The 22,238-nt window shown below is 49.8% G+C and overlaps 8 protein-coding genes; 2 read left to right on the top strand and 6 right to left on the bottom strand.

Moving 5' to 3' along the window:
• Positions 1 to 120: 120 nt before the first annotated feature.
• Positions 121 to 1,540, bottom strand: FFUJ_04574 (uncharacterized protein; the record flags this gene model as incomplete). XM_023572124.1 has 3 exons in its annotated part: positions 121 to 550; positions 606 to 1,393; positions 1,472 to 1,540. The coding sequence occupies 3 exons, from the start codon at positions 1,538 to 1,540 to the stop codon at positions 121 to 123; spliced, it is 1,287 nt and encodes a 428-aa protein (XP_023426309.1).
• Positions 1,541 to 2,154: 614 nt separating this feature from the next.
• On the top strand, positions 2,155 to 3,180 carry FFUJ_04575 (related to RTM1 protein; the record flags this gene model as incomplete). XM_023572123.1 has 3 exons in its annotated part: positions 2,155 to 2,329; positions 2,392 to 2,643; positions 2,696 to 3,180. The coding sequence occupies 3 exons, from the start codon at positions 2,155 to 2,157 to the stop codon at positions 3,178 to 3,180; spliced, it is 912 nt and encodes a 303-aa protein (XP_023426308.1).
• A 453-nt stretch (positions 3,181 to 3,633) lies between these two features.
• On the top strand, positions 3,634 to 5,402 carry FFUJ_04576 (related to cytochrome P450; the record flags this gene model as incomplete). XM_023572122.1 has 3 exons in its annotated part: positions 3,634 to 3,861; positions 3,914 to 5,187; positions 5,234 to 5,402. 3 exons carry the CDS (start codon positions 3,634 to 3,636, stop codon positions 5,400 to 5,402), a joined length of 1,671 nt encoding a protein of 556 aa, XP_023426307.1.
• A 21-nt stretch (positions 5,403 to 5,423) lies between these two features.
• Positions 5,424 to 6,637, bottom strand: FFUJ_04577 (related to GLY1-L-threonine aldolase, low-specific; the record flags this gene model as incomplete). XM_023572121.1 has 2 exons in its annotated part: positions 5,424 to 6,127; positions 6,175 to 6,637. The coding sequence occupies 2 exons, from the start codon at positions 6,635 to 6,637 to the stop codon at positions 5,424 to 5,426; spliced, it is 1,167 nt and encodes a 388-aa protein (XP_023426306.1).
• An 801-nt stretch (positions 6,638 to 7,438) lies between these two features.
• Positions 7,439 to 9,798, bottom strand: FFUJ_04578 (related to ATP-dependent RNA helicase; the record flags this gene model as incomplete). XM_023572120.1 has 3 exons in its annotated part: positions 7,439 to 8,305; positions 8,356 to 8,993; positions 9,054 to 9,798. 3 exons carry the CDS (start codon positions 9,796 to 9,798, stop codon positions 7,439 to 7,441), a joined length of 2,250 nt encoding a protein of 749 aa, XP_023426305.1.
• Positions 9,799 to 10,470: 672 nt separating this feature from the next.
• FFUJ_04579 (related to myosin-like protein) lies at positions 10,471 to 16,752 on the bottom strand (the record flags this gene model as incomplete). XM_023572119.1 has 2 exons in its annotated part: positions 10,471 to 16,397; positions 16,461 to 16,752. 2 exons carry the CDS (start codon positions 16,750 to 16,752, stop codon positions 10,471 to 10,473), a joined length of 6,219 nt encoding a protein of 2,072 aa, XP_023426304.1.
• A 794-nt stretch (positions 16,753 to 17,546) lies between these two features.
• Positions 17,547 to 19,349, bottom strand: FFUJ_04580 (uncharacterized protein; the record flags this gene model as incomplete). XM_023572117.1 has 5 exons in its annotated part: positions 17,547 to 18,392; positions 18,442 to 18,524; positions 18,576 to 18,795; positions 18,853 to 19,197; positions 19,242 to 19,349. The coding sequence occupies 5 exons, from the start codon at positions 19,347 to 19,349 to the stop codon at positions 17,547 to 17,549; spliced, it is 1,602 nt and encodes a 533-aa protein (XP_023426303.1).
• Positions 19,350 to 21,024: 1,675 nt separating this feature from the next.
• Positions 21,025 to 21,753, bottom strand: FFUJ_04581 (uncharacterized protein; the record flags this gene model as incomplete). The annotated part of the gene is made up of 1 exon (XM_023572116.1): positions 21,025 to 21,753. The coding sequence occupies one exon, from the start codon at positions 21,751 to 21,753 to the stop codon at positions 21,025 to 21,027; it is 729 nt and encodes a 242-aa protein (XP_023426302.1).
• Between the last annotated feature and the right edge of the window lie 485 nt (positions 21,754 to 22,238).

Here is a 22,238-nt window from a genome sequence, read left to right as displayed (position 1 = left end):
GATTCTATAATATTCCAATTCAGCAACTCGTGTTTCGAGCAAAGGTTACCATGCAAAGGTTACCATGCTTCATTCCGGACGATATACAACGCTTTATGCTGGTGTCAAGGGCACCCGTGCCTATACAACAGCTTCAGCGACCATCTGCTTAGGCCACTGCATCATTCCTAAGAAATTTGGCCTGCCGGTTAAGCCTTCTTCTAACTTGGCCATCACCTGTCGAGACCAACCCCTCGTGAACCAGAAGCCTTTCTCAAATACTGCCCAGTGCACAAGGTAATGTGCGAAGAGAAGAAGAGCATGTGGCCTTTGTGCAGCTAAGTCGATGAGTATACTGTCATCAATAATGTATAGCCAAAAATGTGTCGCTGCGACCTCTGCATGTAACCCAGCAGCAGCAAATAGTCTCGCAGAGGTTTCCAGACCTTCAACAGCTGATGTATAATGTTGCAGGCCGCTAGCAGGGATATCAGCTTCTTGGAAGGCCCGAAGCCTTTGCAATGCGGTCCATGTATCTGTGGGTAGAGACGAGTTCTCGAGAGAGGGACAACTACGGGTTGGGTCAGCATCTTTCAAGGTAAGATCACAGTCTCGGGCATAGATACCGTTCTGCCTCATCGTCAGAGTCAAGGCCCCAAATTCCGAAGACGACAGGAGCGAATTCTGTTTTGACTATCCGCCCCATTGCTGGTTCTAATGTCGTCTTGATACCCCTTAGCAACCCAGCAAGTTCGATGAGATTTGTGATGGGGTCTTCCAGTGCACAGTTATTCATCCGGGTGGGTAGGGTCAACATATGCAGCACAACAAGAGATGCAAAGCCAAAAACAGGCATCCAATTGGTCATGCTATAGTGTTGGAGGTAACGACGATAGCCCTCGGAGCCAAGAGTTTGATGATAGTCAGCCAATGGCAGATACGTCTTGCGATTATCTGGCACCAGATAGGCCTTGTGGGCAGCGGCAATGGCAAGGATTCCATGCATGACGAAAGGGTCTTGGTAACCTAATCTTGGAATAGCGACGCCCCAGACGTATGCCAGATCTTTCCGGACACACAAAGTATCCGCGGTTACTGTGCAGTAGTGATGCATAAGCTCACAATCGCGGGCCCAGAGTTCATGTGGAGGGAAGGGAGCGATCTGCTGTGTGGGACTGGGGTGACTGTAGCTGCCAAAGGGATCAGGGGAGTTGACTAGATGATGGCTGTCTAAGGAACTCAGAGTTGGAGCTGGGGTTGAATCTGAGGGGCTCAAGTTGGGAAAATATGACGAACGACTGTCACTGCTGCCGTCAACTGAAGAGATGCCTAGACTGGTTAAAGGTTGTGACGCGAGACTGCATGTTACGCCATGTCTTGTGCAGTGGAAACATGATGGTCGAGCCTCATCACACTACTTTGGTTAGACACAGAGAACGGTTATGGAGAAGCTTAAGTCTCGTGCTCGGAAAGGGCGCTATATTTTACGAACCTTGACTTTACGCTTCTTACAGTTTATACAGCCCGTCCGAGATTTGGTATGAGTTCTTCGAGAAGACATTGTATGATTGGTTTGTAAACCCGCGGGTTCGTATCACGAACAAACGGCAAAGCGAAGAGAAAATTGAGAGACAGGAGAGAACCAGCTTAGAGACACTCTTTTCACATGGACTCGGGACAATGTAGAGCGAGGCAAATGACGAGTACGCGGAAACAGCCTTCTATACGCGTACTCGGAGCCGCTAGGGTTGTTTTAGGAGGAGAGAGTAAGTCGGCATCCTTGTCGTCGGGACGTTGAGGCTCCCGTCAGTGGCAGATCGACCAATCTGAAGCAAAGTATGCTGAGACTTGAGCTTCATTGGGACAAGAATGGATATTTACGAGTACTCGCAAAGTGTTCGGAGATTTATCAGATGTACGAGAATGGCCATGGCTGTGCGAAGGGAGTAAGTTAGATGGTAGAAACATAGATTATAAAGAAGATAGATGTCCTGTTTCCTTTGATGGTACGAATTAAAAATTGTTCAGCAGTTGAGTGGTTCTCAGCAAGGTTTGTTTCTTTGTGTTGACTACCTAACTGTTCTTTTCCTGTCCTTTCCTAGCCCTTCGTATTTTATCTTTCAAACTCTATCTAAACCTTGACTGTTCATCGGAAACACTAGTCGAGTGGTTAATATGGACTGCAACCCCAACTACAAGGATGCCGTCTGGGCATTCTATCGATTTGTACCGTCAAAAGAGGCAAACATTGTGTTTGTAGTTCTCTTCGCGATAACGACGCTCCTCCATGTCTTTCAACTCTGGCGAACAAAAACATGGTATTTAATCCCATTAGTTTTGGGCGGAGTCTGTACGTTTTGCCCACATTCCGATTGGCGGTACAAGGACGCCGAACTAACCAAGGGTACCCAGGCGAGGTTATCGGATATATCGGGCGGGTTTTGAACACAAACGAAGAGCCGGGGTGCTGGACGATGGGACCCTACATCATGCAGAGTGTCTTGATTCTCATCGCGCCTGCGCTCTTTGCCGCGTCGATTTACATGATCTTGGGAAGAATTATTCTCTTGACGGAGGGTGAACACCACTCGTTGATCCGACGGAAGTGGCTCACCAAGATCTTTGTATTTGGAGATGTTGCATCGTTTATGCTCCAATCATCAGGTATGAGGGCTCGTCTTTGTGCGAATGATGGATAGAGATGCTGACTTTTCAGGGGGCGGACTCATGGCTATTGCAGATCTCAGCAAAATGGGCGAAAAAATCATCGTTGGAGGTCTTTTCGTCCAGCTCTTCTTCTTTGGCTGCTTCATCATCGTAAGCGCGGTGTTCCACATTCGAATGCATCGAGACCCCACCCCGAGATCCTTAGAATCTCGCGTAAGGTGGCAGACATATCTCACGACACTCTACGTCACAGGAATTCTGATCTGGGTGAGGAGTTTGTTCAGGGTGGTCGAGTTCATCGAAGGAAATGATGGGCACTTGATGCGCAGCGAGGTTTGGGTATTTGTGTTTGATGGCATGCTGATGCTGCTGGTGTTGGTATGGATGAATTGGTTCCATCCTGGCGAGATCGGACTCCTGATCAGGGGAGAGAGAAGCATCACGAACGGACTCGAGCTGGTCAAGATGGGAGGAGGATCGGGGAGAAAGAGGCTCGATACCATGGAGAGCCTATCGTCTGAACACAATGTTTGAGTTAAGGATAAGAGATTTGCTAGCATCGGATCATGAGATTCTGCTGCTAAAATAGAATAGTGCCCCCTGCGGCTGGAAACTCCCCCTGTAAATCGAAAGCTTAGCGCATATACCAGCCAATCACCCAATTCCTCAGCTGGGCCTGAGACGGACAAGACATGTCTCAAACTAACATGATGCATTCCAAGGAAAATACACGGGCTAGACGGGACTAACTGCTGCGGTACATAGCTTCATGGGGAAGTACCTCGGGATGACAATCGACTTATCAACATGATGGCATTACCATTAGCTCTAGGTTCAGCTGCGTCGATAAGAATGGCGCTTGGCTAAGGAGAGAGGGTTTTTATCTAGGTAGCGTAGCCTGGCTGTGCCTCTTGTTTCTGTTCCTTTTGTTTCTTGTGTAAATACATTCTTGTCAATTCATCGGATCTTCTCTGGAGAAGTATCATCATGACTGTCCTGGGCGACATATTGACTGAAGTTACCTTCACTCGCGTCTTTCTCTTCGGCTCTCTCTTCTTGCTCGTATCGTTCATTGTCGATTTGCTCACTCAACCGCGTTATCCTTCTGAAATTCCAGTTCTTGGTCACAGCTCAGAGAAATGGTTCTCTAGAATCAGGAATAGTCTCGCCTACTTCACCCAACACCAAGCCTGGATTGGCGAAGGCTACGAAAAGGTAACATCCCCAAGCCACGCTACCACTACTCGTCTCTAAAGATTCTCTATAGTATGGCAAAAATGGCCTTCCATTTATTGCCCCAGCGCCTATATCGCGACCTCCAGACGTCATCCTTCCCCGTTCTCAAATCGCCTGGATGATGGACCAGCCCGATCGAATCCTCTCAGCATCCCACGCCCACGACAAGATCCTCTACTCAGAGTATAACTTCCTCGGAAAAGATCTCGCCGCGGAGCCCTTTGCGAACCGCGTTATGCACAAGTATCTCGCCCGTAACTTGTCATCAGCAATACCAGCAGTCGAAGACGAAGTCAGTGGTGCTGTTGAGCATGCGCTAGAGACCATGATGAAAGCAGCTGCTGAGAAAGACCCCAAAAATGTCGACGGTGAAGGCTACACCAAGGTCAATCTCTGGGATCTTTGGCTTGCGATTGTCCCTCGCGTTACGAACCGTCTTCTCGTTGGCAACCCAGCATGTCAAAATCCTGACATCTTGAAGCCGATGGTGAGCTTCACAGACAACGTCGTAATGAACAGCTTCTTGCTACATGGCTTCCCTCAAGTTCTCCATCCGATTATTGGCCGTCTGATCACCATACCAAACTATCTCCATTGGCGCAAAGCATCCCGTGTCCTACTGCCGATCATTGAACAGCGCTTGAAAGATATGCAACGTCAGGAGGCTGGCGATCCTGAGATGAAGAACTACACGCCCCCAGAGGACTTCATCACTTGGGATATTCGTCTTGCGATGGCAGAGAAGAAACCCTTTGAGCTTAATCCCGTTGTCATCTCTAAGCGGCTCTTACCGATCAACTTTGCTGCTATCCATACAACCGTCTTGACAGGTCAATCTTGGATGCTGGACTTTCTGTCTTCTCCACCATCGGTTCTTGAAACACTGCGCAACGAGATCCTCGAACACAAGCCGTCTGAAGGCCACTGGACGAAACAGGCCCTTTCTTCTCTCGTTCGCGTCGACTCATCCATCCGCGAGTCCCAGCGTGTAAGTAACTTTGCCGCCAACCTCATCGAGCGACAGGTTATTGCACCAGAAGGTCTGCATCACCCTGACTATGGATGGACTTTGCCGCGCGGGGCATTCGTGACGGTCAACTTGCAAGGAACGCACCACGACGACGAGATTTATGAGGACGCCATGAGCTATGATCCCTGGCGATACTCACGAGTCCGTGAAGAGTGGGAGGCCAAGTCGGCTGAGGAGAAGCAAGAAAGGGAGGAAGAGGCTAAGAAGATAAGAGGATTGGGAATGGTGACAACTAGTGATGCTCATTTGGCTTTTGGTCACGGCCGACATGCTTGGTAAGTCTCATAGATATCTATGAGTTTTAGTGCTAACTTTGTGAAGTCCTGGCAGATTCTTCGTTGCTCATGAGCTCAAGCTCATCATGGCTGCATTCCTTCTCAACTATGACATCAAAACACTCGAGAAACGACCAAAGCCCCAATGGATGGGCGCCACTATCATTCCTCCCTTGGACGCATGCATCGAAATTCGACGAAAGAAATCAACATGATTGAGTCAGCTATTGTGAAATCTAACTGTACCCGCCATGGGCCTCTCCGTCATTAAGAGTCACCCCGTTACGCTTATCCTCCATCAACCTCGTCAGCGCCGTCACCAACTTATCAACAGCCACCTCAGACGTCTGATGATGAAACACGAGCCTGGCCATGGGGAAGACCGAGACATCCTCCTTTGCACAATACTCAACGAATGCCGCGGGTGGGATCTCAGCGGCTTCCAGATCTAGCAGAATCATGTTGGTCTGAACAGGAAGTGTGAACTTGTATCCCACGGTTTCGAGTCTAGCAGCAGCATCTTTCGTCATGGCATGCACAGACGGAAACCTCGGGATGCTGTACTCCAGCGCAGATAGAGCTGCAGCGGCCATCATACCCGGCTGTCGAGTTCCTCCTCCCAACATCTTCCTGAACCACTTCGCCCGCTCAATGAAGGGCTTCTTGCCGAGGATGACGCTGCCCATTGGGGCACCGATGCCTTTGGCCAGACAGATAGATATACTGTCAAAGCAGGCTGCGTAAGCCTTGAGATCAACACCTTCTCCGATGACACCGTCAAAGACACGAGCTCCGTCTAGATGCATGGCAATGGGCTTCTGGCCTTCCGGTACAGGGAATGAACGGACATAGTTTGAGATGGCTTGGGCTTCAGCAAGGGGCAGAATAGTGCCTGAGAGTGTATTCTCAAGAGATACGACCCTTGTAGGTGGGAAGTGAACTATCAAGTTAGTTACGTATATCATACTTTAAGACGAATCAACATACTGTTCCCATCAGCGATGATGTTCTTCTTAACATCCTCCAACGTCAAATGCACTCCGTTCTTTGCATGAACCGTCGTGACACTCGCCTGTGAAATCACTGGCAGAGCACCACTCTCCCAACAATGCACATGTGCCCTATGATCCAGCAGCACACTATGCGGTGGCTGGGTAAGATGCGTTCGCAAACAAATTTGGTTCCCCTGAGTACCAGAAACAGCCCATAGAGCAGCCTCCATGCCCGTCAACTCGACAAGTCGAGCCTCGAGAGCCTTGACAGAAGGGTCACCTTCAGGATCGTAGATATCGTCGTTTACCGAGGCCTCGAGAATAGATGTCATCATCTCCTCGATGGGGACGGTAACGACATCTGAGCGGAAGTCACGAGAGGCCTTCTCCCGGCTAGCGAGCAACTTGGCTTGGACCTTTGGAGTGAATGGGGATTCGGGGGTTGTTAGGGAAGGCATTTTGAGCTTGTGACGCTGTGCTTGATGGTGAGTGAGATAGGAGATTGCTTTCAATGGACTATCAGGGGCTTTTTATATTTATGTAGATTATATGTCTTTGATACCCCACATTCAATGAGGGGAATCTATGTCTGGCTGCTCTGCGTTCGTTATCTCTGTGGTGAGTGTTGATCTGGAGTTTCCCGCGGGGATCTGTCAGCCCCGAGTGTGAGACCGGGTTGTAAACGATGTTGTGGATCTTAACTCTCTGGACGTAGCTCGGAATCTACTCCAATTCTTTGACTGTACAATGAACTATGAATGTCCTGACTTTCTATCTCTCATGAAACTGTTTCCAAATGATAGTATCTGCTTCACACCCACCCCCATGTCACAGATCCATTGAATGCTACATCTGGTCTTGCGAAAATGCGTCTTCTCATCTATACAGAGCCCCAAATCTACCATCCCTTTCGATTTGTGACTTGTTCGGGCACTTACATATGCATGGCAGTCTATTATCGCCTGGCATCCCCACAGTCAAAATCCGCGGGCAACTCAAAGTTTCCCGCGGTTGCGCGGCTCAAAGAGAACGACCAATCTTGTGGGCAGTGTATACTATTTACTCTCGATGGAGGAAATAAATATTGACTAGCTTCTCAGATGCATACTAATAGCTTGTCTTTTTGGGTCTAGGGGCTATACTGGCTGAAACATGCCAACAGCTCAATAGTGTGAACAGAACTTTTGTAATTTGACAGATGCATTACAACTTAGCATTGTTGCCATTCATAGGCCCAAGCTCAAACACGCTCTCTATAACTACAAGTCAAACCCCAATCCATCTGTATTTCCCAGGAAAATGCCCCCGTTCTTCCCTTCTCTCAAAAGAGCACCAACGTCCACTCTTCCACCCGTGATATACCTCTCGCTAACACCCAGGTTCACTCTTCTGCTCAACTCCTCTCTCAGTTGAGCCTTCAAAGCACCCATTTCGGCCTTAGACAGGCTCTTGGCTGCCTGCTCCTTTCTCCTTCGTCCACCACCTCGACCCCCCTTGCCACCACTTGCGTTGACAGCCTCGAGATCTTCAGAGTCGTATTCTACTCCAAGTTCATCAGCTGCATTTCGTAGCCATGTATCGTCGCTGTGGGCCTTTTCCTTGGCTAGTACAGTATCGGCGATCTTTTTGGCCAGGTCCACACGGGGTTTGAGACGCGATGCCATCTTTCTATCAATAAGGAGAGTCTGAATAAAGTGCTCTCTCTTTGCACCCAAGCTACGCTCGGCGTGGACTTTGCTTGCAAGACGTCGAGTAGGGAGGACTTCGTCAGGTGAGCACAGAATCACACTCACGCCACTAGACTCGCCACGAGCTGTACGACCAGATCGGTGGATGTAAGTATCCGCAGATCGGGGGACATGGTAGTGCAGAACTTGGTCAACCTGCTTGATATCGAGACCACGAGCGGCAACATCGGTGGCAATGAGAATAGAATTGCGAGCAGCAGTGAAACGCTCAAGTGAACGGAGGCGGGCCTTTTGTGCCATTTGGGAGTGCAGAGGCAGCGCCGTGAGGTTAAGATTCGAGAGAAGGGGTGTCAGACGGCGAACAGCAGAGATAGAGTTGGTAAAGACGAGAGTACGGCGACCAGGGTTGAGAAGGAGGACGGTGTATAGATAAAGATCCTGTACAAAGTTAGCATGCTGTGCATGTCTGGCTTATTCTCAAAACTCACCTTTTCCATAGCACCACACTCAATAAGTCCTTCCTTCAACCCCTGAGCCATCTGGCTTACGGGGTTGACATCGATGAATTTAGGCTCACCCCTGAATTTCAGACACTTCATCAGATAAGCCATCTTCTCCTCATCGCTTCCTGTAGATTTGCCCTTTCCAGCCAGTTTGGTCTGAAGGTCCTTGTCGAAAGTTGCTGAGAAAACCAATGTCTGTCGTGCACTACTCTCATCGTCCTCTTCATCTTCCTCCTCGTCCTCATCTGAGCTCTCTGCATCGTCGCCCGGGCTTTTCCCATCTAGAGCACCAATAATATCCTCTGCCTCCTTGAATTGACCAACTTTAAAGAGTCGATCAGCTTCGTCGACAACAAGGAACTTGATCTTGGCAAATTTGCTTTGCAAAGCTCTGTCGCCACTAAGAACCTCCCATAAGCGACCCGGTGTGCCGATAACAATCTCAGCCTTCTCCAATTGACGCTGCTGTTTCTGAATACTGAGACCACCTGTCACAACACACACGTACGGCGCGCTGGGAAGACCGTCACAGAGTGCCTTGAGATGATCACCCAATTGCTTGGCCAATTCTCGTGTAGGGGAAAGTACCACAGCCATAGGACCAGTTCTCTTGACACCCTGCTCTTGCAGCTCCAGCCAGCGCTCAACCATGGGAATACCGAAAGCCAAAGTCTTTCCTGAACCTGTCTGTGCCTTGCCAATAACGTCATCACCAGCCAGAATCTCGGGAATCGTCTTCTCCTGAATCAAAGTCGGCTTGGTAAACTTGAGTTTCGCGATGGCTGAGAGAATTTGAGGCGATAGGTTCAGAGGAACCCAGGCCGCCATGTCGACGTCTTCTTGGTCTGCGTAGTCGTTCGCATCGGCCAACGCGCCGAACGTGTTGCCCCCGCGTGCAGAGGACTTTTGTACGACTTTCGAGGCCTTGTCCAGCTGCTCGTCTTCTTTTTCGGCGCCACTGTTCTTCCCATCCAATTTGTTTTTGTTTTTGTTCTTCTTGGTCTTTTCTTGTTCTGCTTTCCCTTGCCCAGCCTTGCCCTTATTCTTCCCTTGAGGCTTCTCGCTCTCCAAGCCACCTTGACCACTGCCAGCTTCGCCGGAATCGATATCCCCGACCTCCACAGGGTCGTCGCCAAACCCTTCAAAAGATTCGTCCCCATCGAGAACTTCTTGCTGAGGATCGATTATGTTGCTCTTGTCGCCGGCCACGAGGAATTGCACTTTGCTACCATCCTTGACCACGTCCACGCCCTCGATAACCTCTAGTCCTCCAAAGTCCTCGCCTACCGAGGACCAAGCGAGTGCTGTAGCGTCGACAGCTCGGCGCGATTCTTTTCCACCGGATTTCTTCTTGGAGATGTTCTTTGATCGTTTCGAGGCGGGACCGGTCGCAGTTGGAAGCTTGCGCTTCTTCGAAGGGAGAACCATTGAATAAATTCGAGTCGCCTCTTGCCAAGGCGATATCCGTTTCGCTTTCCGCCGTTTCTTTTCGTTGGGTGAGTCGGCTGAACGGGGTTTCTGTTGTCGAGTTTGATCTCGAAGTCTATAGGAAGGTCCCCAATTTTTTGTTTCCTCCGAACTTTTTCTTAGCTTATCGTTATCGGCAAAAGCTGTTGCCGATCCGCTAACACCCCACCAACAACAACAACAGGACATCAGTCGCTGGAGATTTCTTCGGTTCTCTCGAGTGATACTTATACTTCTGACTTCCACGGTTGCAATAATGAGATGAGATAAGCGGGTTTTCAAGACGACCTTATGACGCGAAGTCGGCCGTATACTACTATGATACTCTAATCTCACTCTAAGCATACTTTGAATAAAGTCACCACTAAGAGTATTCTCATAATAATTCGAATTGTAGTCAATCAATCACCTATATTCTAGCGTCAGACGACAAAAGACTTCAGGTTGTAAAACAAGGAAATGTATTTCTTTTTCCATTTAGGAACCCAATAAGTATATGAGACATAATAATGCTGTTGTAACACTCCCAAATGAACCGTCATCCATTCTCTCATCCCCTTTAATGGCCAAAACACAATAATTACATGCCCTTTTCATGTTGTACATTTCAAATATCCCAACCCCAGCGCTTTACTAATGCGCTCCGCGTGCTCGCTTGGCTCCTCCACCAACTTCCGAATCTCCTCGTGGCCGCTTGTTGCCAGGCTGAAAATCGTTGGCACTGGGGTTCATACCACCGCGTCCACCACCACGGCCTCCTCGACCTCCACGGCCAGCGTTACCATGTCCACCCTCTTGAGGTCCACTGGCTGCACGTTGGCCAGGAGGCACATAAGCTCCACCCCTTCCGCGTCCGCCACCACGAGGCATAGGGATGCCAGATCGGACTGGCTGTTGTCCCTGCTGTTGGCCTTGTTGTTGTCCTTGTTGTTGTCCTTGCTGCTGCGGTGCCTGCTGCGGTGCCTGCGTCTGTTGCTGACCTGGCTTAGCAGCGGGTGCTACACCATTTTCATTGTTAGTTGCAAATGGGTTTGGTGCAGCCGCCGTTGTAGCGTTAGCTGGAACAGCGAACGGATTGTTCGTCTTGGGACCGGGAATTCCACTGGTAGCCGGGGTTGGCCCTGCCGCCTGCGCTGGCTTAGTGTCTGAGCCTGCTTGTTGTTGTCCCGCCGGAGTTGCAGCTGGTGTCCCCTGAGCAGCCTTAGCACCAGCTGCAGGTGTCGCAGGGGATGGTGATGGAGGCACGCCCGCAACCGAACCCTGTCTGGCCGGAGTAGGTTTTGCCACAACCGGTGTTGCCGGGGGAGCCACAGCAACCTTGGCCACTTCCCAAACCTCGACCACGGGCTTCTGAGGAGTTTCGGAAACAGCCTTCTCGACTACACTAATTTTGGCATTGGCTGCTCTCAGCTTGTTCTCAGCCATGTTGATGCGTAGAGTTGACTTCTTTGACTCCATGAGCTGGGCTTGATCCCTAGCTGCGGCAATCTTGGGTTCATACTCGGTTTTGATTGTTGATTCCAGCTCCGCTTTGAGTTTGGAGCTTTCTATCTCAAGCTTCTTCTTGATGTTGGCGGCAACAATATTCTTAACTGTAGGGTTAGTCGCCAAGAATTGTCGAATGCCAGTATCATCGAGCTGAGACAGATCGGTTTGTCCAACGGATGAAGGTGTTGCAGGCACAGCAGGGGCTTCTGCTTTGGCCGGTGTTGCAGGGGGTTGATCTGCAGGCTCGGTCTTGGTGACATCAGCGTTTCTGGCTGTGGGGTTCTCGGCGAGCCAGATCTGTTTTTCTTGCTCGAACTTGAGCTTGAGATCCTCATCCTTCTTCTTGTATTCCTCTTCCATCTTGCTTCGACTCTCCCTCAGCTTGGCGTTCAGGGTATCCCGCATCCTGTCGGAACGTTCTTTGATAGTAGTTTGAATCCTTGTCTCAACCTCATTGGCCTTCTGTTCAAACTCTGCAGCCTTAGCCTCGGCAGCTGCAACTCTTTCTTCCAAAGCCTTCTTCTCTTCGTCGGAGATGCTTGAAGCAGGTTGCTCTGTGGAATCGGCAGCTACGGGCTCTGCAGGGGTCTGATCGGTAGTTTGAGCAGAAGCATTGACAGTAGCCTCTTGGAGCTTCTTTGTCGCCTCATCGCGCTCAGAGATAGCAGTCTGCAACTCATTGCGGAGAGATTCAAGCTGTTGCTCTGCACTTTGCTTCTGCCCATTGATGGCCTCGAGCTCCTTACGAGCATCGGCAAGCTGTTGCTCAAGCTGAGCAACAACGTCGGAAGATACGGAAGCTTCAGCAGGTTGGGCGGGTTGGGCAGGAGTAGGGGTAGAGTTTGCAGTCTGAGCCTGTTGTCGTAATTGCTCAACCTCCTTCTGGAAGTTTCGTATTTGTTGTTCAAGCTCAGACTTCTGGTTTCTTGATTCTTCTGCTTCCTTCTTGGTGCCTTCGAGCTCATTTTTAGCTTTGTCCAGGCTCTCTTGCAGTTGATTGGCACGCTGAATGGCCTCGTTCTTCTCTCCGGTAAGTTTCCTTGATCGTTCCTTGGCCTGCTCAACAATCTTGGCGCGCGTGGTACTCCAGTTGTTTCGCTCACTTTCCATGGTAGTCTCGAGTTCGGTGATCTTGGCCTTCAGGGGCTCCTCACCTTGCTTCAAAGCATCACGTTCAGTTTCCAACTCGGTGATCTTATCCTTAAGCTGCTCCATCTCAGCGGGGTCAACTCGTCCATACTTGGTCAGAATGCCCTCAGTGCGCTTCTGCCATCGGTCGCGATCCTCTTGGATTTGCTTGATTTCATCCTCGAGGAAAGACTTCTGAGTCTTGAGCGTGTCGATTTCAGCCTCCAGGGGTTGGATACGGGCCTCCATCTCTTCAATCTTCTTGTTTTTCTCGCCGATCTGGTCCTTAAGTTGCTGATTCTCGTTGCGCAATGTCATACTGCTTTCGCGGTAGATATTGAGCTCATTGAGCTTCTCCATGAGGTCCTGGTGTGTCATTGAAGTGCGACCACTCTGGGCAGCCTGTGTGCGTTCTTGGTCAAGTTTGAGACGTGCCTCGTCTAGCTGTGACTGGGTATACTCAAGTTGTTGCTGGAGTCGCTTGGCCTCTTGAGCCTTGAGATCATACTGAACCTCGAGAATCTCCTTCTCTCTTCGGAGGTAACCGTTGAGTTCCCGCAGACCATCACTGGCGTCTCCCAGGGGAACTGGCGACATTCTTTCGTCCTCCTCTTCTCCACCACTTCGCTTCTGTTGAAGCGCGGCAACTTGTGTAGTTAGGGCTTCTAGTTGTTGGTGAAGAATCTTGTTCTGGGAGTTGACATCTTCTCTTCGAGTCTTAAGTTCTGTCATCTCCTGCTCCAGCTGCTGTCGACGTTCCTCCCAAGAGCTTTCGCTTTGAGCGAGGGTAACCTTTGCAGAATCCGCTTCTGACTTGAGCGATGCGGCCTCGCTCTTGAGTGTATTGTACTCAGTTCGTAGTTGCTGAACAAGCTTAGCAGCCTCAGCATGCTTCACTAGTTCCTGCTCGTAGTCTTGCTGAGCCTTGGAGGCGATTTCAGCTTGAGCACGTAGATCTTGCTGATGGAAGCGAGTTGCCTCCAGATGCCTTGCGCTCTCCTCCTTCAGTCGGTTCACCTCCTCTTGTAATATGGACTTCTCATCCTCATATCGTCGTGCAACCTCACCCTGGGAGTCACGTAGGCTAGAGAGCTCAGTGTTAGAGCGAGACAACTCCGCCGATAAGTCCTCTGCACGCTGGCTAAGCTCCTTGATTTTCCCATCCTTTTCCTCAATGATGGCTTCCATCTCTTGTCTGTATTGTTCTTGTGATCCCCGTAGATCCTCAAGCGCTTCTTCATTAGCCTGGCTGAGCTCTTTGAACTGCTCAGCCTGCGTCTTCGCGTTCTCGAGATATGTATTGGCCATGTCCAAATTTCGCTTCAGGTCGGAGATCTCGACGTTGAGATCCTGGATCTCGTTTTCGAGTTGCTGCTGTTGCTCGCTAACCTCAATAGTTCCAGGTCGGGGCGTAGGTCGGGGTTGGAGTCTTCCAGCTCGTTCCTCAGCGTTTCGTAGCTCAACCATCAGCTCATCAACGCGAGCCTGAAGGTGATCTCTGCTGGTCTTAACAGCGACATGCTCCTCACGAATCTGGCTCAGGCTTGCCATGAGTTCGTCGATTCGCTTCTGTGACTCCTTTGACTCGAACTCCTTCCTGAGTTGCAACTTTTTGGTTTCCTCTGCTTCGTAAGTGAGCTTTCTTTGGGCGTCGCTCAATTCCTGTTCGAGGCTTTCAATCTTGGCCTGCGCTTTGCGTCGGGCTTCCGAATCAGCCATGTTGCGCTCATTTTCGATTGATTGCTGAGTTGCTAACAAATTGTTGAGTCGATTCTTTTCCTCAATAAGGCTCTCGTTGTCCTTGCTTAATCTATCCTGAATATCCTTCCAAAGCTTCTTCTCTGCCTTCAGGTTCGCAGTCTCGTTGCGAACGCTATCAAGCAAACCTCTGGCTTCAATGAGCTCTTCAGCAACCTGTTGCGTCCGAATATCTTGCTTAGCAGCGGTCTCAGACAAGGTCTGCGCTCGCTTCTGGAGTTCACGGTTCTCACTTTGAAGTGCCACATAGTTGGTTTGTAACATTTCACGCCTCTCAGACTCAAGGCGGACTTCGGCGTGAAGTTTAACCTTGTCGGTCTGTAGGCTGTTTCGTTCGGCTGACAGAGCGTCCATCTGATCGCGCAAATCCTTACGAACTCCGTCCTGCGCCTCGCGGTAGTTGTCGTATTCAGACTGAAGCTTGCGCAGTGCCTCGTTCAGAGCCTCGGTTTGCTCGGTTGCCTCAATACTAGCCAAGGGCAAACGCTCGCCACCAGCAATTGAATTGCGCATCATAGATGCTTCGTCACCGTGAACACCTCGTTGCTGCAAAAGCCTTCGGAACATATCACGCTCTGTCTTGAAGCTCTCCATCGTCTTCTTGATAGATCTTGCCTCCTCAGTCATGTGACTAAGTTCCTGCTGAAGTTTCTCAACCATGTCGTGGTCTTGCTTGGCCTGGTGCTTCTCTGCGAGTGCTTCCTCGCTTTCGAGTTGATTGGCAAGCTCCCGAGTAATGCGAAGAAGCTCTTCGTTCTTGGCCTGCAGAGACTGAATATCCTTGAACACCACCAGCTTCTGCGTAATGAATTGGTGAGTGTCGGACATATCTGATAGTGCCTCCTCCGAAATCTCTCCTTTCTGTAGTTGTTGGAGTCGGAAAGTCTCTTCATCAGTGAGTCGGTCTGTGCCCTTCTCCATGGCGTGGATCTGGAACAACAACATGTTGATCTGAGTACCAAGATCTCGAAGTTGAGTGCGCAGAATATTTGTTTCAGATTGCGAAGTTGCGAGTGCGCTCTCTGCTTTCCTTGCTGCTCGCTTTGCCTTGTCTCGTTCCTCAAAGCTGTTTTGAGACAACTCTGACATTCGAGTAATCTCTTCACGAAGCTGTTCAGCTTCAGTTTGAAGATCTTGGATCTCGGGGGCCTTTGCTTCTAGAGCAGTCATCATATTGTCGAGCTCCTCGGAAAGCTGAGCGTTGCGACGCTTTTCAGTAGCCAGTTGACCCTTAACTTGGTACAGCTGGTCAAGGGCCTGGGTGGTGGTTATCGCACCCTTTGTTCGCATAGACGGGGTTGCGAATGGAGAGGAAGGTCGCATCAAGGAGCCGTTGGCACGGGGGGTTTCTGGTGCAGACTCGGGTGGCGGTGCGTGCTGCTCCATACGAGCCTGGAGCTCGTCAACTTCGGACTGAAGTTGGTTAATGCGTTCCTCCATCTCACTCGTGGTCTGGCGTTCTTGCTCAAGCTCGGCCCGAACGCGTCGGAGCTCGGTCTCGTAGTTATCGCGAAGTCGCTCCTTTTCACGTTCAAGATCATGCACTCGTTCTTGGTGTTTCTTGCTCAGCTGGTTAGACATCTCAACCAAACGTTTCTGAGCTTCAAGCTCATGCTTATAGCTCTCGATTGTCTGCGCAAAGGTTCCCTCCTGGTTCTGAACCTTCACCAAAGCGTCATCCGCCTTGGCTTGCATGGCATCGAGTCGATCGCGGAGCTGTTGCTCTGTTCTCTTTAAGGAGTCAACCTGAGATTGAATGTCTTCATTTTGTCGCTGGAGCTCGGCAATACGGGCACCCTTTTCCTTTCGGTACTTGAGGCCCTCCTCGCTCTTTGTCTTGAGTTCATTCTCTAGCCATTCGCTGTTCTTTCGGGCAAGATCGAGCTGTTGTTGTAGGGATTCTTCTCGGTACTTGGCACTATTGAGCTGGCCCCGTGCGTTCTGCTCCGATTGTTGCAGTGCAGTGATCTCGCGAGAAAGTTCGACATTTCGCTGGTGCTGCTTCGTAAGTTCTTCGGTGATAGTCTGATCGCGCTTGTTGTTGGATTCAATAATGCTCAAGTTGGTTCGGTTTGAAGATTGAAGGGTCTCAATCTTGTCATTCAGGGCCTTGATCTCGGCATCGTAATCCGATTTCTTAGATTTGAAAACTTGAAGTTCATTCTCGAGAGATTGTCGCTTCGTTTCTGTGGGGCAAGCGAATGTCAACAACCATCTGCCTTGGTTTCGCACGGTCTGTTAAAACATACCTTCGTCCTTGAGCTGCTGCCTAGCCTCTTCAACATCTTTGAGGGCCTTATCCGCAGTAGCTTTGAAAGTTTGCGATCGCGTTTCAGAGCTGCGCACCGCGTTCTCCAGTTCAATGTCGGTCTGGAGCTTTTCCGCATAGAGGGTGTCAAACTCGTGCGCTTTGGCTGCAACAGCCTGCAGAACAATGTTGACGAGCTCAACGGTCGGTTCTGTCGTTAGAGACGCGATAACGGGCTGGTCGAGGCCGAGGTGGCCTGCGACGTAGCCGATGTCCACGTCTGCGGCCGCCATGGTCGAGGTCGAATCAGGTCAATAGCGCGATACTCGTCATTACCGCAGCTGCGCGCTCGGAGGGGGGAAAAGACAAATCGAAAAGAAGCCCAAGTCCACGTCGGTTGTCGCTTCGATATGCGTCTATCAGATCAACAAATGAGGGTAAGACGTTGATGAAATTCTCCGACAAAGGAAATGGAGCCTTTGTTGTTGGAGAGACTAAGGTAGGAAATTTGGAGCTCCAAAGCTGAGATGCAACACGCCAACGTTTGCTACTGGGGAAGCAACGGGCACGGGCCACCCGCAGGTGGAAGCTGCGTTTGCACGGCGCCCTGTTTTTCCGCCGACCACGAGCTTACCCTACACTCCGAGCCTCAATCACACGCAGTCTTGACTACAGATATTAGGCAGTGTAGGTAAAGCCCCTCCTAATGCATCTCTGCTCTACTCACTTGTGGGCGGGGGGGAAGAAGAAGAAGAAAACCTTGGACTACTCTTGTAAAGTGTAACCACATTATCTTAATTGATCCAACCCGCCTGCGGCCCATGAGTGTATAATCTGAAGTTTCACCCATTCCTTTGACTCAAAATCAGTAGCACACAGCAAGATCTGGGCTACAATTTGTGCAAACATATAAAGAGAATGGAAAGTATGCTCGATCATATATAATCACAGGTTTCTGGTAACATCAAAACTGGAAATCTGTCTGGTATCCATCAACAACCCGTGATTAAATTACTCCTATTACCAAAGAGTAACCATAACGCCAGCTTTTGAAGCCATTGCAAGAATAGAAGAGATCAATATCCTTTTATCGACTTCGTATATTAGAATCCAGCTCATAAGCCTCCACAGGCCCTGACTGAAAACCCATTCCGTGAAGGCCAGAATATGCTGGCGCAGGACTCACTGGTGACACATATTCTGATTGTGCTGGTGAATGCCCCCAATTAGACTTTGCAAGGTGAGCTTGAAGCTCAGCTGTGGGTGCATGGTTAGGAGGGAGCTCTGAAATGCCCTGCCCCCCGCCTAGTTCCGGTTTGAAAGAAGTGGTCGATGACAATTCGGAAACAATGGGTGGTGCAGTGTGGCCCTTGATATAAGCACTATTACCCATGAGCTCTGGATGTCCAGTATATTCTGGAGGCCCGTCGGCATTGTTGGAGAGTTCTTCGCCCTTGGCTTGACGTTGACGCTTTCTTCGAATACAGAGGAATAGTCCGGCGCCGAGAGCGGCCACCACGACAGCGCCAGCAACTCCTCCAGCAATCGGTGCGATACTCGTCTTCGATTCATCCTCCTCCTTATCCTCATGATCAGGGTCAGACTGTTTCGCAGTGTTCGAACTGGAAGTTGCAGTTGCGCCAGCTGAACCAGTCATTCCTGGACCTGTTGTCTTTGGGCCAGCTCCTGAACTAGCAGTCGGATAAGACTGGAAGATTGATTGGCTGACTGTAGCAACGACCAAACTCTCAGCGGCGCTGCAATAGTACCGAAAGACGTCGATGGCGGATGTGACGTTGGCAATGTGAGTGCTATCGCAGTAGTCCTTGACTCGCTCAGTCAAACTGCTAGAGATGATCTTTGACATCCCTGATTTTATGCAGATGCATGAAGCCAGCTCTTGAGGACCGTCTCCACATAGCCAGGAGCTTTGCTGCACTGTTATCAGAGACATGATGGCGTATCGAAACTTTGAGACTAACCTCCATAACTGCAGAAGCTATCCCAGACTGGGCACATTTGTTGAGAGATTTGAAATGCGGCATGGCTGTGATGTAGTATGACACTGACAATAGCAACATTAGAATGACTCCATGAGATATGATTTAAGACTCACTATCTCCAGGAGGCCCTTTCGGGGGTGCAAAGGACGTTGTGCCGTCGTTCATCTGACAGAATTCGCTGTAGAAGTTCTGGGCTGACGTGACGTCTCCGTTGTTAGAACATGAGTATTTCACGGCACTCCTAAGTGTTGAAGTAATATCCCGAACGACATCTTTCTTGTTACAGACACACGGCGCATTCAATTCGGCGGCTTCAGGGCACCTTGACGACCCCTATATTCATGTTAGTCAGGCCAAGCCCCTATCACTGGACTTTGGAAGCTTTCATACAATATTGGCCACGGCGTAGGATAATCCCGACTGCGCGCAAGGCGGGAGATATGCCAACTCGGGAAGATCTGTTATATATGCCTCGACGATATTCTTGGTTGGCGAAAAGAAAGTGATGTGTTCCTCCTGGTTGCAGTACTTCTGCATCAGCTTAGACGCACTTGACAGATCCTCCGTCGCGCTGGAACCGCAGCTGTATTCTATATCGGTCGAGATCGATGACGCAACTTCGTCCATTCGAGTCGAGCAGATGCATTTCTGCAATTCGGTTTCTGAGTCGCCGCACATGGTCGAGTATGTCTGCATGCCGACATTGTATGAGATTGCGCTGGAAACACATGGCGCCTAAACGGTCAGTATCGCACTGATGCTCTTCCCAGGTGCCGTACTAAGTAGGTAAAGATCTCGAGGTCAGTCACGTAGGAGACATCTTTTCCGGTAGTCAGGACAGCCAAGCCCAACAGGCCGATACACGAGAGGCCGTATAAGTGCTTCATTGTGTGGACTAACACTATAATAAAAACACCAAAAAGCACAGAAAACAATGAAACAAAGATCCTCGCACTCAGCTGCGCACAATGCAGCCGGAACATTCCGTCTCGAAAAGGAGCTCTTCATCTTGCCAGCAGCCAGGCTATCCTGTAAAATGCCCTATTCTCCTGGTGTGAAGCCTCAAACAGCGCCTCTCGAGTCTAGATACAAATTGGGCCAGGACCCCTGAGGCTAGCTGAGATAACTTGTGTAGCTTGTACAGCACACCATCAGCTGCATTTCATCCCACCACCCAAGAGTAGAGTGAGTCAGGCCCTGCATCTAAGCAGAGAATAGAGTTATCTCATGCTTAAAGAGAAAACTACCCAGGTGAGACAGCTGCTGAGAGTTTACTCCGTATAAACGAAGTGTTTCAGAGTTGAGGGTGCGTGCAGAAGAGGTCGTCGACTCAATCATCACAAGACGTGGGCTTTTCTTAGCGCCCTTGGGCTGCATGCTTTTTGTTCGACCAGAGCAACAGACAAACGATTTAATTTCCCTTGAATAGAGATGTTGAGTCTCACCAAGTTATATACTGAAACCAAAACTAGATGGAGACGAAACTATCCTTTCATCAAGATCTCAAGTTTCATATGTACCTAGTTGATTCAGGTCTCACATGTTATTTCCAGAGGGTGATTCGATGACCAAAACACTCGTTCGTCTCAACTGGTCCTCAGTGGAGGTCAAAGCGATACCTGAATTGGGAATGAAGACTTTACCCATCCAGCCATCCCAGCCGGTGGGTGCATACTCCTGATTGAGCTAGCCCCGGCGCCACCCACACGGATAGTGACTGAAGTACACCTCGAACCATTGGCTCTCTTGAAATGACCTCCACGCTCAGTAACTTAAGACAATGCCAAGGATTGAATCACTCACGACATGAGACGAGTCAGCGACGAGAGTAGGTGACACGACAGCGCATACTGTGAGTATGGTGATCAGTTGACGAACGGGTGATGGAAAAGAAGGCGATCAACTGATGTGGTGAAGAAATTGCTTTGCGGTCTCGATAGAGTTACCCGGACATGAGTCTGGCCAGGTCTTGTCTTGTTGGCCGGGTACGTAACTTTCCAGGTTCTCCGGCTCTTAAGATCGCGGCAGTTAATTTTCCCTCCACCATGACGTCGACTTTTCCCTTCAATCCGATCATATCTCGATGTTGCGACGACGGATCTTGGGTGATGTCAGAATAGCGACGATCTAGCTTCAAGACAAGGTGTTTTCCTTGGTAGTGTTTATGGTCGTTACAGACCTCCAAACTTTGAAGGTTGCATCAAGAGGAGCCATCCAAATTTTCACGTCGATCACTCAAGAATTGCATGGCTGTGTAAGGTATGTATCAGAATTATTTGGTAGATTGTTCGTTGCTGTACTATAGTAATAATATGGTAGCTGTTATCCCTCAGCTGTGATATTGGTGGTATCCCGTAATCCGTAATTGTCCGGTGCCATTGCATAAATGTCCATAACGCCTTGCTAATACTCAGAAAACATAAGAAACCATTATGTGGCTAGTATGGCGGTTGCTGCGAACTTGGCTAGTGTCCCAACTCCCGACTTACAAAAAAAAAAAAAAAAACAAGTATAATATCAAAGACAAAAAGAAATATTCGTAGAGTGGTAATGTGTAAGCGCTTATAGGACGCGCACAATCTTGGGAACACGATACCGCGAGGGACTGTCGTAGTACTCGCTGATCATACCGCCCTGGAGACCCATGGGTCTCCGGGATGGTAATCTTCCGTTGACACTCTGGTCTCGTGCGGAAGCTGTCTTGCGCGAGTCGCGGCTATGCTCACGCTGATTGTGTCGCTCCGAGGAGACTTGGCGAGAGCGTTCAGAATTATGTGTCTCAGAGGAAGATGTCCTGGAACTGGCGCGAGATCGGGATCTTCGAGGGCTTGCATGATCCCAGCCAACAGGCTCTTCTGAGATTTCGTCGAGGAGATCATCGTCGCTGTCCTCCTCGTCGCTTTCAGGGTGGAAGGTACTGTTAAGGGTCTCCCAGAGATCAAGACCAAGATCGTCCCAGATGACGACGGCCTTGAATAAACGACGGCAGGCTTGTGTGCCAGCAGTCTTGTCGAGCCTGGCAAAAGACTCGAGCTCGCCTAGGCTAGGTAGGTTCTCCCAGGCAATAGAGATCTGATCGGATTGGTCCCTGAAGGGGGATCGCTCAAGGTAGTAGAGGAGGAAGTCTGAAGTTTCGGCCTTGGTTGCAAATTCAGCTTCCTCGAGAGCCTGTAGGCGAAGCTGCTCTTCTTTGTCCTTTTGCTCCTGTTCTTGTTGCTGCCTCTGCTTGCGTCTCTTGGGTACACCAAAGAGTGGGACCTTGGGGACGTTGGAGGTGGTTCCTCGGAGCATCGTTGCGGAGTTGTGAGTTGGCGTTGACTAATGTAGGGAGGTATAGTAAACGTTGTCGAGGTGCTTGTATTGGTATATATGGCTGAGGCAGGTCGGATGATGAGCTGGAGGGGTAGGAATGGGTTGTTGGTCGACGGGGAAGCAAACAAGACAATATGCGTGTCAGGTTGTTGCTATTAAAGGATGTTTATGCATGCGTGTATGCAACGTGAGAGCACAAACACGACCCAAGCTTGTTAGACGTTTCAAGAGACCAGCTCGTCGAAGCTTTTGGATTTGGTACTGCTCTTGACAGATACAGCTGGATAGCAGAATGTCTTGAAGGGAAGAGCAAGATGGGAAAAGTTGAAGTGGTAGGGGTGCTGGCAGATGGATATATGAAGAACTGGATTGGATCGAAATGAATAACACCCTGGGCCTTGTTCCTGGTCCTTTTTGTTTGTCTTTTGTTGTGTTGTGCTGACTAGCCTAGGACCAGGGGGTGT

Source organism: Fusarium fujikuroi, chromosome FFUJ_chr02 (genome assembly GCF_900079805.1).
Source record: "Fusarium fujikuroi IMI 58289 draft genome, chromosome FFUJ_chr02".
Taxonomy (NCBI): Eukaryota; Fungi; Ascomycota; class Sordariomycetes; order Hypocreales; family Nectriaceae; genus Fusarium; species Fusarium fujikuroi.
This window is presented reverse-complemented; position numbering and strand designations above follow the sequence as displayed.